General features: G+C 38.9%; 2 protein-coding genes across 2 annotated transcripts in view; one reads left to right on the forward strand and one right to left on the reverse strand.

Moving 5' to 3' along the window:
* Positions 1 to 16653, reverse strand: part of LOC137283671 (cytochrome c oxidase subunit 6B1-like) — a 292498-nt gene that overhangs the window by 13579 nt on the left and 262266 nt on the right. The window lies entirely within an intron of this gene.
* LOC137283699 (UPAR/Ly6 domain-containing protein bou-like) lies at positions 1038 to 6911 on the forward strand. Its single transcript, XM_067815357.1, has 3 exons — positions 1038 to 1260; positions 3837 to 3989; positions 4947 to 6911. The coding sequence occupies exons 1-3, from the start codon at positions 1179 to 1181 to the stop codon at positions 5144 to 5146; spliced, it is 435 nt and encodes a 144-aa protein (XP_067671458.1). The 5' UTR covers positions 1038 to 1178; the 3' UTR covers positions 5147 to 6911.

Raw genomic sequence — 16653 nt, forward strand, 5'->3', positions numbered from 1 at the left:
TTTTCACTTATATGATATATATCTGTATCAAAATATATTGTGCGAATATATAGGGTCAGAATGAATGCTATATTCCCCCATTACTTAGAGGGGGTAGAATAAACATATGGTGCACCGTTGATATCACACTGTTTTAATTGGTTTGTTAATTGCGAGCTCACTGGGCGTCAAGTCACTTATGTGGAACATCATCTCCCTTTCCCCATTTTTCGTAAAGACGGGTTTGAAGCTGAAACAAAAGCACTCAAACAACGCCGTGGAATATTTCAATGGCGGATCGGATCAGATCGGTGAGATGGCACATGGTTCACACACCTCAAGTACGTCCTAACAATTTATTTTAGATTATGAAACTATCACTATTACCTGCAAACACCTTTCGCCTGATGGTAAATTCCCCTCATAAAAATTAAAGGTGTATGTGAAAGACGGTGTTGAGCAATATCTAGACACACTTCAAACAACGGCGTGTAGTATTTCAATGGCGCATCAGATCAGATCGGCGATCTGCCACATTTTTCACACACCCCAATTAAACCCCAACATGTTTTTAAGTCACAAAACTATCACTATTGCTTGCAGACACCTCTCAACTAAAGGTATATTTCCCTGCTAAAACATAAAGGAATGTGTGAAAGAAGCTTTTATTGACGAAACTCAGTCTATCTTCGCTGTGTACCGATAATTGAAGCCAGAGAGTTACAAGATGCCGACTTGAAACTTTACTACAAACATATTTTCTTATACTGACACTATTTACAAATATGTGACTAGAACTGAAGTAACAGAACAGGTGACTTACCTTCTACGTGTAGGTTCCGAGTTGTCACAACACTCAGCGAATGTAATCAGCTGTTTAAAATGAACCGAGCTCAATCTTAAATACTAAGCTGCCGCCATATTGTCTTCACTGGTCACGTGACAAAGCGAGACATACGTTCAGCGGTTTTTCGAGGAGTTTCACCTCCCCTCTCTATATAGGCTCCCTGATAAGAGCGAAGAGATCTGTGGATCGAGTTATCTTCCCTTAGCTCCTCAGGTGTGTCACTCTTCAGGTATGTCACCAGGTGTCGCTAGGTATCGTGAAATAGCGGCCATTTCCACTTCCAGGTGTTTATATTTCGTGAAATAAGGTCATAGATATTGTTTAAAATCTAGACCACAAACAATATTGACCGATGAAAATGGTTTCGGTATCCATATCCCAGGGCGGCACCGCCCTGGTCACAATCGTCTTGATGTCTTCGTTGATCAGCACAGGTGAGTCCACAGGTAGAACACGGAAGGGAGCGTACTTCAAATGTTAGGTTTTGTTCATTAGCAGAAATCATCGAGATCTAGACTCTGTTGATATTATATAAAGTGTTCATGTTGTTGTTCATATTATCAAGTGTCTCAAATTGAGATCTTTTCTACACTGGGACAGAATCATGAGAAGGTGTCGCCGCAAGTGTAATGTCAATGTACGTGACAGTGAGTTCAATGCAGGGGCACTAACTTCACACACAGATAAAAGGTTGGAGTGACTCAAATGAACTTTGTGTAGGATTCTGAGTTTTGATTAATCAAAATATATCAGTAGAAATGTGTACAGAAAGTCCACCACCATCTGCAGCAAGATAGTAAAATGAAAGTTTCAGCACCAGAAGATGAAAGGCAGTCGGAGAGTGGGATCAGTCACAGTGAGGGGTGCACCAGAAATGGGTTTGGTAATAGTGCTGTTTAACGGATGCAGCTTACTCATGGCTAGAACTGGCTCAGACTGCCGACATGGGTATTCTCTTGACACTGAATAACTGGCCGACTGTCACTAGTTTAAACCTTAAGATTAGTTGATTTAGGTTTAGAATCCTTAGCTCTTGGATCTCCTTGCCAAACATGCCTCTCCTTCACAATTATTAGGGTTTGTTGGGAGATTGTGTATGGGCCAACAACCTTTGTAAAGGCATTGTATCACACCACACTTGTGTGCAAATAAACACAGTCAAGTCTCGTTGATCAGACCTCAGTTTATCCAACAGTCAGCTTTGTCTGGCGCTTCTTTTTGTAACAAATTGAATAATAACTTAGTCTCATTTAGTCCAACATCCTCATTAATCCAACAATTTGTTGTGCAGCGGACGATGTTTGATTAAGGAGACGTGACTGTTATGCATTTCTCTCAATAATACTGCCTATGAGCCCTGAGGGATGGTTCCATATAATTTATTCCCAAATAAATAGATTCCAAGATTTTTAATAGATTGTTTCAAGGGAATCACATAGAGTTATGTCTCATGTAATGCTCTTTATGAATATCCCACAGCTTGTGATTGAAACCAGTTCGACACACATGACAATACCACATGCGACAGGTTCAATGTAAGGAGCGTTTGTTTACATTCCATACATGACGAGTGTTCTGTCCTGAAGGAAGCCCATTTCTGGTGTCCCCCCGCTATGATATTGCTGTGATATTGCTGAAATATTGCTGGAATATAGCTAAAAGTCACATAAAACCAAGCTCATTCACTCACTCTTTGATAGGAAACTATTCTCAAAGTTTCAGTTAACAAGTTCAGATAAGAAATCGTTTATTGCTAAAGGTAGTCCATACGCCCTGATATATAATATAGGCCTAAGTATTGTCGGAAATGTGAGACGTTTTGTCTTTGACAAGTATATGTAAGTCAGTTTGAACAAATTCTGTGATTTTCATTCAGTGTATACACTGAAGTTCATTGTTGAAAGAGATTACTTGAGCACTGATAAACAAGCAGTGAATTTTTGTGATAGCACCCTTGGTCCTATGGTGGGGTGTTAGCTTTTTAGACAAACTATTATCCAAGCTTAGCTTCAAGCTGGCAAAGTGAGTTTGATCCCAAGCAAGGTGCTTATTGAAAGCCAAAGTGCAGGCATAGTGTACTAAGGGCTGCTCAGATTGCATTCATATGGGGAATCATCATACAACCAAATGCTTTAACCAATAGTCAGTCCCATCAGTCTGATGAGTATCTGATGGAGGAGAAGTCTGGCATATTGACTTTCAAAATTATAGATTTTCTAACTTTGATTTTTTTTCAAAAGTTCATTGCCACAATGTAAAGGAAAACACTTTTTCGTCCACTGGGCCCGGCCACCTCTATACAGCCACCACATTTACTTGACGTTTCCTGTTTGTAATTCCAGTTTGACCACTCTAATGGTGGTGAAGCCCCTGTAAACCATTTTGATGGCATAATTTTCTCTTGGATGTTCTTTAGAGGTGAAACTATGCTGTTGCCACGGTATGGTTCATATTGCGGTTAAGGCCTTCAGTTTGGTCTGTTTCGGTTCAGTGCCTGAGATATGATCATAATGCAGAAACATGACAAGAACCAAACCACAAGGTCTTGTATTGCTAAATATGACATGTCCTAGATACAAGACTCATTCACAGATAGCCTTCTACATATACTTAACAATATGTTATTTTCAGCATTACAAGCCCATGAGAGCCAAACCTTGTATTGTTTACTAACGTGAAAAAAATAACCATAATATTTGTTAATTTGAATGAAGAAAACTGTCATTTTATGATTAGATAGAAATAACAGTATGAAAATTAAAAGTATGGAATGTCTGGATTGCAGTATACCAAACCGAAGGCAAAATACTGTGGTGCTACTAATACCACTGTATAGCATTTCAACCTTAATATTAATATAATAAGTTGATGAGCAAGCTGACCTGACAGGTTTTAACATATACTGGACTCATCTGAGTTAACTGACAAGTTTAGGTATGAATAATAATGAATATCAACAATTATGTTCAGAGACAGTGACAAATCATGTGACGTGTTGGCTCCCTTGCAGGGTCAGCTCTGAGCTGCTACATCTGCAACTCCACCCTCGACCACAACTGCCAGGAGAAGTTCGACCACTACAGCGCAGTGGCACTTGCCAAGAAACGGGACTGTGACATGTGGGGTGCAAAGTTCTGTATCAAGGTCACCGGGCTCTGGGGAGGTTAGTACTAGCAGAACAGGGTGAAGTGATATATACAGGAGGATAAACAAACTTCTGTGATATACCATTTATGCAACATATGTCATATTTGGGATTTCACTTTCTTAGTAAAGTACAAATTCTAGTACTTTTTTGGTTGAGTCCCATCCAGGATTTGAACCCGCACCCTCAGAGTCAGACACCTAATCGCCAGCACACAAAGTCAGCCGCCTAGCCCGCTCAGCCTCCGTGACTTCCACAAAAATGAAAGTCTGACAACTGGTAGGACAAATATACCATTTATGTTAAACGAGTGACCGATTTGGTATTAAACAAGGGAAAGCTTGTTGGATGCTAAATCTTTCATGAGGTTTGTAAAAATGGCATTTCACAGTAGCAAGTTTAGTAATCTATTTATTACTATCCGTCATAAATTGATAGAAACTGTGTATAGTGTGATGGCTCTCAGCTTAAAGCAAATCAAGCAAGGTGTAATACCATACCAGAGGTAGCAGTATTGTGACGTCATAGGTCTAGCGGTATTAGTACTAGTGTTATATTGCCATAATAATATTACTCTCACAGGTGAGTTATAAATATCGTATAAACTGGGACCTGGGGAAATTAATAAGGGTGTGCACAGATTTCAAGCATGACAATTTTCTGCATATTTGTGCTGAGATTGTTTCAATTTTATTAATTCAAATCCCCCACTTGACAACATTAAGTTTTCAGCTTTTCCTGTTGCCATTCCTGAGATTTGTATCTTAATCACATCCAGCTTCACAAGTTTTATGTAAACATTTCATGAAGTTACTGAGGCTGCACAGATAGGTGTGAGGGAGAGAAACATGTAGTCAAAGACTGATAGATACTTTATTGCTGAGCTTTCTAAAGATGAACATCACACATTGTGGAAAATGGCAGAATGTCTTTACCAGTTTGTCACTCATCAGTATTTGATGTTTTCTACTACAGGTATTGTTGGAACACACCGGTTCTGCAGCTCCCGAGACCTGGGCTACCAATGTCAGGACATCTGGTACCCTGACCATGATCGTATGTATCGCGCCTGTGTCAACACCTGCTCCACTGACAACTGTAACGCTGCCAGTCACATGAAGGTGACATCTCTCGGTGTCATCCTGGTTGGCTGGTTACTGCATCGTCTACTGTGATTCATGAATAACCTGGCCTCAAACTCCTCTCTATCATTACCAAGTGATAGAACTCTAATTGTTGATAGCATTTCTGAAAACGATGATCTGGAAACAACACTGGTTGTAAGGACCTTTAACTGAAATTTTAGCCGGATGAGTTGTGTTTTGTTTATTAAATACTGTTCAGTTAAAGAATATTGCCCAGAAAATAAACTAGAATGTAGAATTGGTCCTTATTAATAGCTGTGCAAGGGAGATAACTAGACATGTTACTGTATGGTTTTGACAAGGGAGATAATTTTGAAATCCCCATCTTCAATCATTATGCCATACTTCTCTGTGAGAGAAGTTGTACATAGATCCGTGCTTCACTGTAAATACCCATGATCTGTATATACGTGTAATTGGCCGAGTGGCTCAGCTGGTGCTGATTGGTCAGTACATGCTGTGTCTCAGTGCTGGTGTATATTGGAGATATCACAGATATCTAGTGATATCTCACTGCCAGGAATGGGAGAAAACATGCTTGTGTACTTGTAAATTATTGCTTCAGTTTCAATGTGCATGATTTTAAGGTGACATGAATTTAAAGAAGAAAATTCTTATGTTTTTATGCAGTGGGAGCAGAACATACTTGAATATTAATGAAATTTACACCTTAGATAAGCAATTTCACATAAGTCTAAGAAGGAAAAACATATTGTCATGTCATCGCATCTACTCTAAATGATGTGTTGTATTGCTGAGTGACACAGCATGCTCTTGTAAATAACATCAACAATGGAGGACGATACCATGATGGAACATTCTTAGCAACGAGAATACATGCTGTCTGGTTGTGTCCTTCTGTCCATAAATCGAACATGTTGACTCACTGTCCATTTCATATTAATCAGATTTCCATTGGTAGTTCATTGCCTTGGACTTTGCTATATTGTATGATGTTTACTCAATACCAGGTTTCATTCTTCATCCACTTGTAAAACTATTTATCACTAAATTGAAGGTAAATTCAGAGAAATTGTTAATACAGTATAACTTGGTAAAGGATCAGAGTCAATAAGAAATCAGTTTTGAGAATAATTGCCGTGGCTTACACTTAACAGGTATATTTCCATGTAGAGTTCACCTGTTAGTAGCCTTACCTGTGTATATTTGAAAGTTGGTTTTTTTGCCATGGAGACAGAGTGTGCAAGAACCATACAGCAGAAGTGCAGGTCCGGAAGGTGCAGCATTCTTAAATGTTTTGATCCGTAAGAATCTTCTTGATTTGTGACAAGTGTTGTTTCTCTAATTTGCAAAATTGTATTTTTGACCTAAAATGGAAATAAGAATTGGGAAAAGGCAGCAGAATTGTTTTGTTCTTCTGTACCCAACATCCTCTCTGTTGCCTTGGTAACAAGGAGTCATGTGGCATGTTCCTTTGCTCTCACTCCCATATTCTCTGTTGCATGACTTTGTTAATGAGGCATACACATTAGTTTAATGACTTGTTGACAGATCATATACCACACACATTAGTTTAATGACTTGATTGACAGATCGTATACCAGATACTTGCTGTAAATCAGAGACAGAATGTAAATTCACAATATTTTATCACAAAACAGTGACTTGATAGTTTTAATGAGTCAGTTGCCATGTTAGGGTTCAGTATCATCCAGTTATCATTTAGCTCTAGATTCACCACTTGATCAGTTATGTAAATATGTTACATACAAGACGAATTTTGTACTACTAGATGTATAGCAATATTTTTTAAGAATAAATTTGTATCAATATTTATATTTGTCCTGTTTATTTCACTGAGGTAATGGAAAAACCTAGAACAATTTTGTGGCCAGAGATGATTCATTCCGTAGTAGAGTGAGATGACAAATGGTTTCAACTCTTCAAACTGTTGCTGTTACCTCACCATTGTTTTGACATGAAGATCAACGGAAGACTCAAGAAATTCACTGAAAACTTTATTTTGTTTCATATTTGTTAAAAGTTTGAATGTACACTGGGATTTGTGACCTATTATTACATTGTTTATTTATGAAGGAAATACAAGCATATGAATGAACCACTAATTCTACCGAAGATGTGCTGGTTAGAAGGCACACGCGGGTAAAGGTAGACAACTCTTGTCGTACTAGCAGGTCGTGCTTCTGGTTCGTGGTGAACTGTCCCTCCCCCGATTATCCGGTCTCTTGTGGAGATGGGCAACTGTATAGGACAATACTAGACAGTTGAAATCGCTGAGGGAAGGTCAGAACCTATGACCCGAGGTTTGCCTTGATCACAGACACAATCCAATGTAGGGCTTCTATCTAAATACGCCTACCGCAAGAGGAATATGATTTGTTGGGACACGTGTCATTAAGAATTATGGTTTTTGTTGTCAGCAGTATGTTTACTTGTAGACACGGGGCAATGTTACATACTAGTGTGTGAAGTGTTTATAACAACTTACCAGCGAGGTCGGCGGGGTAGTCTAGTGGTTAAGGTGTTCGCTTGTCACATGAAATGCATTCGTTCTACTCCCAAAATGCGCACAGTGTGGGGAAGTAGTGAGAAGTATTTGACAAATATGTCTATATTTAGTTTTGTTTCAACCTGTACACAACTGAAACCCTGTAAAGAATCATTCCGAATATTTCCACGGCAGAAGGAATGTATCGGACGCCCTAGGTTAACACATTTAAATACATACTTACTTGACGGGTAGAGTACAACACCGTGTTACTCAATCATAGAGTGGAAGTTTTCAGACAAAGGATCATGTATGGACTGCCCATGTGTTTGCATAACAAGAGGACAAAAGAAGCAGGCATGGATGCGGTTGTTCGTCACAATACTGTATACTCGTCCTGATTGTGTTTGTATGTCTGTCAGTACGACTATTCCTGCTCCATAGACGGACTGTAGAACCCTCGTTCAAGAATACAGGAATGTAGCTCTCCTGCTCGGGATGCTGACATGGTTTTCTTGGGGTGAGGGTTTAGCAGTTTTAACTTATACAGCCAGGAGAAGGTGCGTGGTTATTTAAATTCCAACCTTGAGATTCACCAAATACACCAAAGTCATCTTGATACACGATACCAGATACCTATATACAGGATAACAAGTGTTACCTTAGCTCCTTTTGTAGTCGACTGAATAGACTCACGATATTGAATATCAGTTCAGGGACAACACGCTTAATGGGACTCAAAACAACGCATTGTTTTTTCGGTTTATTTAGGTCAGAAATTTCAATGCTGTGGTTCTCACATCAGAACGCAGACAAGCCTGCTTAATATATTTCGTGTACCAAACTCTCGGCATTCAAGTCAAGTCTGACATATATGCCCCGAGATATCATCACGCGGCGTCCTGCTGGGTATGTTTTTGTTGTTATTATTCTGTTTTACGTAAACACTTGCAGGCAGTAGACCGAGGACCACTGTTTAATCTACAGGTGGATGAAGCAGGTAATCTTATCCCCTTCAGTCCTTCCCAGTTCTAGGGCAACGTAACCTACTTACCGCACACCTGTCTTCCCCCTCCCTGTCCTCCCCCCAGGGAACACCCAGTCACAGGTGTAGGGAAACGACGACTTTAATTACGGGTAAACAGTTTAATGTCAGGATATGGAGGAACTTAGTAAGTCTCTCAGTTATGTCAGAATAACCTTCTCTTTGAATTACGTTTTACTGTATTATTTCTGAACCGATTAAGCTTCACGAAGCGGTTATAAAATATCGCCAATATATACCTGCAGTATGTTATCTTGAGACGAGGCGTACTCCATCTTTTCATCGGTTTCATGAATGATCTCATTCCGACGGTAGTGGAGGCAAACTTGATCTCGTCACCATATGGCTGGAATAATGTAATGCCGATGTGACGTAAAGCCCAACCCATCTAAACTGAACTCATTCCGATACACTTGTGACGTAACTAAGACCAAGAGTTAATGCAGTCAGAAATAATGTTGATTGGTCGCGTCCCGATCAACCCTTTTGACCCCGAATGAGTGTAAGAATGAGTGTGACTGAATCTACAACTCACTAACACGTGCTCAACTTCCCAAGCTGTATTTCTGAGAGAGAGAGAGAGAGAGAGAGTGAGAGAGAGAGAGAGAGAGAGAGAGACACTGACGGAATACATTCACCTCACACTAGTTACTTTACACTTTACTGTGTCAGTCATTCGTTAGCCTTCACGTGACTCAGGCAGGCACATTTGAACACAACTGTTTGAAATGCCTTATCCTGTATTTTTCTTAGCTGTATTAGTTTTTAATGCCGCTCAAGAAAAGGCCACACTTTACATGTTGCATAAGCTGCCCACTGAGCTACAGCCACAATGCAAAAGGAATATCCTTGACCTATCATCATAGAATGTTCCAGTACTTGATGGTCATCGTTACAATATACCGTTATCTTGGGAAGTGGAGCTCTCCACACTCTGAGCAATATATAAATAGTTGCCTTACTTATGACAATGAGTATGTTTACTGTCAACAATAGATGCCGACCATCTCTGAAGCGATCACTACACCGCCTGATGTCCCGTTGGGATCAATTACCATATCACAAACATGTTTACCTCAACTCGGAAACCACAAATCTGAATGCAGGGATAGGTTCATCGTTAGCCCGTTCTCCACAAATGACCGATATTTTCAGATTGACGAAATTTGATAAGAGAGTACGTTAATCGATATTCCAAACTTAATTAGTTTTGAAGAAGCTTCTTTCAGCATCACTTGTATCTAATTACGATAGATGACATAACGTGACATTATTCCTTCACACGGATTGGCCAGATGGGTGCGAGTGTTAAGTGTTTGGAAACAATCTTCACAGGATTCTGTAGCGTGTTGACGGCAGGCATTAAGTTGATAGAGCAAAGACGCTTGATAACTCACTGCATGATAATCAGATTAACGTACATCTTGACATCACGGAATGGATAATGGACTAGCGTCTTGGAACACCGCCTAACATCTCAGGCCAGTGCGGGACTGGGGTACGCTAATGGCACCAACTCGGTCAATCCCTCTGCCCGACATCCAAGTGCCAGCAGTTCTGTTCTGGGCAGGATGGTTTTTAATATGAAAAGATTCCCGCAACAAAAAGTGTGTTACGTCAGTGACTTACACATGGATGCAGGGGATCGGCCGCTCACAAACACCAAAACCAGCTGACGTAATGAACGATTTTCTTTGAGATATAAGCAATCTACGCAGCTGAACTGGTTTATATTTCTAGGAAGAAAGTGGCAAGCTTATTCTAAACTACAAGGCGGGATAAATAGGCTACCTATTATCTCCCACAAGCGGCGTATCGCTGTACACACCGACGTCCACTTCCTGTTCGTGAAGTGCGCAGTCTACGAAGTCGGAACGCGTCTTTCAGTCAGTTAGTTGTAGGAAACATGAAACACATTCTGCTCCCTGTTCCGTAGAGTGATTACGTGGTCACAGTCTCCATCTACACCCATGATACACTGTACGTATAAATACGTCATTTCACTAATGACAGAAACTTGCAATTTGACCTGCGAATACACAAACCCATTTTCCAGACATTAAGTTGTTGTTCCAGTTGAGATAGCGATATATTATTTACTAATATCCCGTCCTGGAGACGTCCCGGAGACGTCCCAATATGATGTTACTCTTTTGCACATGCTGTCGTCGTTGACCTGTCTCAAACGATTCATGAAAGTTTGTCCCGATACCTTCCTCAAACCAGGCACATGTCGCACAGTTTTCGCACAGATGACTCCTTGTCTGCCACAACCTTGGGTTGAAACGAAGCGAATATACCGAGACTCCCAAACGAGATACTGGCGGTAATGTGTACGATGTAATGACGCGTAACAACATACATGACTCCCCACTCCATGACGTCCTGTGGCAATGTCGCGATCGGCAGTGTTCAGTCTCGGCATTTTCCGTCTTCTGGTATGTCGACAATATATGACAAAATGTTGACTTGTTTTCTCTTTTAAAGTCATAACATTCTTGTGTAATATGTCTACATTGTCTTTTACATGAAAAAAATGCCTTAAGCTCAGAACATTTGAAAAGGTGTGCGGCTCTTGGAGGTGGAAGCATGGAGCATGAGACGAACATCCTTCAATAAACAGTTAACATCTGTATTCCAAGCAAAAATAAAAACCGAACATTCTCAGTGTCTTATATGCGTTTCTCTTACCGAATCGTTCACGTTTACATTCATATCCATGGCAAACTTATTCGACATTTATCGAATCGTTCAAATTCACATTCATATCCAAGACAACTTTATTTGACATTCACCAGTACCGAATCGTTCAAATTCACATTCATATCCAAGACAACTTTATTTGACATTCACCAGTACCGAATCGTTCTAATTCACATTCATATCCAAGACAACTTTATTTGACATTCACCAGTACCGAATCGTTCAAATTCACATTCATATCCAATACAACTTTATTTGACATTCACCAGTACCGAATCGTTCTAATTCACATTCATATCTAAGACAACTTTATTTGACATTCACCAGTACCGAATCGTTCTAATTCACATTCATATCCAAGACAACTTTATTTGACATTCACCAGTACCGAATCGTTCTAATTCACATTCATATCCAAGACAACTTTATTTGACATTCACCAGTACCGAATCGTTCTAATTCACATTCATATCCAAGACTACTTTATTTGACATTCACCAGTACCGAATCGTTCTAATTCACATTCATATCCAAGACAACTTTATTTGACATTCACCAGTACCGAATCGTTCTAATTCACATTCATATCCAAGACAACTTTATTTGACATTCACCAGTACCGAATCGTTCTAATTCACATTCATATCCAAGACTACTTTATTTGACATTCACCAGTACCGAATCGTTCTAATTCACATTCATATCCAAGACAACTTTATTTGACATTCACCAGTACCGAATCGTTCTAATTCACATTCATATCCAAGACAACTTTATTTGACATTCACCAGTACCGAATCGTTCTAATTCACATTCATATCCAAGACAACTTTATTTGACATTCACCAGTACCGAATCGTTCTAATTCACATTCATATCCAAGACAACTTTATTTGACATTCACCAGTACCGAATCGTTCTAATTCACATTCATATCCAAGACAACTTTATTTGACATTCACCAGTACCGAATCGTTCTAATTCACATTCATATCCAAGACAACTTTATTTGACATTCACCAGTACCGAATCGTTCTAATTCACATTCATATCCAAGACAACTTTATTTGACATTCACCAGTACCGAATCGTTCTAATTCACATTCATATCCAAGACAACTTTATTTGACATTCACCAGTACCGAATCGTTCTAATTCACATTCATATCCAAGACAACTTTATTTGACATTCACCAGTACCGAATCGTTCTAATTCACATTCATATCCAAGACAACTTTATTTGACATTCACCAGTACCGAATCGTTCAAATTCACATTCATATCCAAGACAACTTTATTTGACATTCACCAGTACCGAATCGTTCTAATTCACATTCATATCCAAGACAACTTTATTTGACATTCACCAGTACCGAATCGTTCAAATTCACATTCATATCCAAGACTACTTTATTTGACATTCACCAGTACCGAATCGTTCTAATTCACATTCATATCCAAGACAACTTTATTTGACATTCACCAATACCGAATCGTTCTAATTCACATTCATATCCAAGACAACTTTATTTGACATTCACCAGTACCGAATCGTTCTAATTCACATTCATATCCAAGACAACTTTATTTGACATTCACCAATACCGAATCGTTCTAATTCACATTCATATCCAAGACAACTTTATTTGACATTCACCAGTACCGAATCGTTCTAATTCACATTCATATCCAAGACAACTTTATTTGACATTCACCAATACCAAATCGTTCTAATTCACATTCATATCCAAGACAACTTTATTTGACATTCACCAGTACCGAATCGTTCTAATTCACATTCATATCCAAGACTACTTTATTTGACATTCACCAGTACCGAATCGTTCTAATTCACATTCATATCCAAGACAACTTTATTTGACATTCACCAGTACCGAATCGTTCTAATTCACATTCATATCCAAGACAACTTTATTTGACATTCACCAGTACCGAATCGTTCTAATTCACATTCATATCCAAGACTACTTTATTTGACATTCACCAGTACCGAATCGTTCTAATTCACATTCATATCCAAGACAACTTTATTTGACATTCACCAGTACCGAATCGTTCTAATTCACATTCATATCCAAGACAACTTTATTTGACATTCACCAGTACCGAATCGTTCAAATTCACATTCATATCCAAGACTACTTTATTTGACATTCACCAGTACCGAATCGTTCAAATTCACATTCATATCCAAGACAACTTTATTTGACATTCACCAGTACCGAATCGTTCTAATTCACATTCATATCCAAGACTACTTTATTTGACATTCACCAGTACCGAATCGTTCTAATTCACATTCATATCCAAGACAACTTTATTTGACATTCACCAGTACCGAATCGTTCTAATTCACATTCATATCCAAGACAACTTTATTTGACATTCACCAGTACCGAATCGTTCAAATTCACATTCATATCCAAGACTACTTTATTTGACATTCACCAGTACCGAATCGTTCAAATTCACATTCATATCCAAGACAACTTTATTTGACATTCACCAGTACCGAATCGTTCAAATTCACATTCATATCCAAGACAACTTTATTTGACATTCACCAGTACCGAATCGTTCTAATTCACATTCATATCCAAGACAACTTTATTTGACATTCACCAATACCGAATCGTTCTAATTCACATTCATATCCAAGACAACTTTATTTGACATTCACCAGTACCGAATCGTTCAAATTCACATTCATATCCAAGACTACTTTATTTGACATTCACCAGTACCGAATCGTTCAAATTCACATTCATATCCAAGACAACTTTATTTGACATTCACCAGTACCGAATCGTTCAAATTCACATTCATATCCAAGACAACTTTATTTGACATTCACCAATACCGAATCGTTCTAATTCACATTCATATCCAAGACAACTTTATTTGACATTCACCAATACCGAATCGTTCTAATTCACATTCATATCCAAGACAACTTTATTTGACATTCACCAGTACCGAATCGTTCTAATTCACATTCATATCCAAGACAACTTTATTTGACATTCACCAGTACCGAATCGTTCTAATTCACATTCATATCCAAGACAACTTTATTTGACATTCACCAGTACCGAATCGTTCTAATTCACATTCATATCCAAGACAACTTTATTTGACATTCACCAGTGCCGAATCGTTCTAATTCACATTCATATCCAAGACAACTTTATTTGACATTCACCAGTGCCGAATCGTTCTAATTCACATTCATATCCAAGACAACTTTATTTGACATTCACCAATACCGAATCGTTCTAATTCACATTCATATCCAAGACAACTTTGTTTGACATTCACCAGTACCGAATCGTTCAAATTCACATTCATATCCAAGACAACTTTATTTGACATTCACCAGTACCGAATCGTTCTAATTCACATTCATATCCAAGACAACTTTATTTGACATTCACCAGTACCGAATCGTTCTAATTCACATTCATATCCAAGACAACTTTATTTGACATTCACCAATACCGAATCGTTCTAATTCACATTCATATCCAAGACAATTTTATTTGACATTCACCAGTACCGAATCGTTCAAATTCACATTCATATCCAAGACAACTTTATTTGACATTCACCAATACCGAATCGTTCTAATTCACATTCATATCCAAGACAATTTTATTTGACATTCACCAGTACCGAATCGTTCTAATTCACATTCATATCCAAGACAACTTTATTTGACATTCACCAATACCGAATCGTTCTAATTCACATTCATATCCAAGACAACTTTATTTGACATTCACCAGTACCGAATCGTTCTAATTCACATTCATATCCAAGACAACTTTATTTGACATTCACCAGTACCGAATCGTTCTAATTCACATTCATATCCAAGACAACTTTATTTGACATTCACCAATACCGAATCATTCTAATTCACATTCATATCCAAGACAATTTTATTTGACATTCACCAGTACCGAATCGTTCAAATTCACATTCATAACCATGGCAGCCCTATTTGATATTTACCAGTACTGAATCTTTCTCACTTTCTCTTTCTCATTCATATCCATGGCAGCCCTATTTGACATTTGCCAGTACTGAATCTTTCTCATTCCCATTCATACCCATGGCAGCCCTATTTGACATTTACCAGTACTGAATCTTTCTCACTTTCTCATTCATGCCCATGGCAGCCCTATTTGACATTTACCAGTACTGAATCTTTCTCATTCCCATTCATACCCATGGCAGCCCTATTTGACATTTACCAGTACTGAATCTTTCTCACTTTCTCATTCTCATTCATATCCATGGCAGCCCTATTTGACATTTGCCAGTACTGAATCTTTCTCACTTTCTCATTCATGCCCATGGCAGCCCTATTTGACATTTACCAGTACTGAATCGTTCTCACTTTCTCATTCATGCCCATGGCAGCCCTATTTGATATTTGCCAGTACTGAATCTTTCTCACTTTCTCATTCTCATTCATGCCCATGGCAGCCCTATTTGATATTTACCAGTACTGAATCGTTCTCACTTTCTCATTCATGCCCATGGCAGCCCTATTTGACATTTGCCAGTACTGAATCTTGCTCATTCCCATTCATACCCATGGCAGCCCTATTTGACATTTACCAGTACTGAATCTTTCGCATTCTCATTCGTACCCATGGCAGCCCTATTTGACATTTACCAGTCCTGAATCTGTCAGTATCCTTATCAGTCCGGGGTGCATCTGCCAGTTCCACCGGACTCCTTCACAAGGGTGTCATACGTTTATGGCAATGTCGACCCTGCCTCGGTACCCGAATGACAGCCATCTAAACGTCACACCCACCAGTTGATGTAGTTCTGTTAAGATTCCTGTGTTTGTACATACAATGTGGTGTTGTTCAGGTGGCTGTGTTTGTACATACAATGTGTGGTGTTGTTCAGGTCGCTGTGTTTGTACATACAATGTGTGGTGTTGTTCAGGTCGCTGTGTTTGTACATACAATGTGGTGTTGTTCATGTCGCTGTGTTTGTATATTCATCATGGCGCTGTTAAAGGTTGCTGCTCTTCCTTATGAAGGGTAACTGTGGAAGTGTTTGTATATTCATCCTGGTGCTGTTCATGTCGCTGTTGTTGCCGATGAAAGGTAACTGTGGAAGTGGTTGTACCCGCACCCTCAGAGTCAGGCACCTAAGCGGTGAACACACCGAATACACACCTAATCGGTGCCTGACTGAGAGGGCGCGGGTTCGAATCCCGAATGGGACTCAACCAAAAAAGTACTATAATTTGTACTTTACTAAGAAAGTGTAAT

Source organism: Haliotis asinina, chromosome 5 (genome assembly GCF_037392515.1).
Source record: "Haliotis asinina isolate JCU_RB_2024 chromosome 5, JCU_Hal_asi_v2, whole genome shotgun sequence".
NCBI classification, from domain to species: domain Eukaryota; kingdom Metazoa; phylum Mollusca; class Gastropoda; order Lepetellida; family Haliotidae; genus Haliotis; species Haliotis asinina.

What these genes read in the sequence shown, in the direction of transcription:
- LOC137283699 (XM_067815357.1), top strand. Translation starts at nt 1,179, where the DNA reads ATGAAAATGGTTTCGGTATCCATATCCCAGGGCGGCACCGCCCTGGTC. An exon ending in GTCTTCGTTGATCAGCACAG is followed by an intron (nt 1,261 to 3,836) that starts GTGAGTCCACAG and finishes GCTCCCTTGCAG; the next exon opens with GGTCAGCTCTGAGCTGCTAC. An exon ending in GGTCACCGGGCTCTGGGGAG is followed by an intron (nt 3,990 to 4,946) that starts GTTAGTACTAGC and finishes TTTCTACTACAG; the next exon opens with GTATTGTTGGAACACACCGG.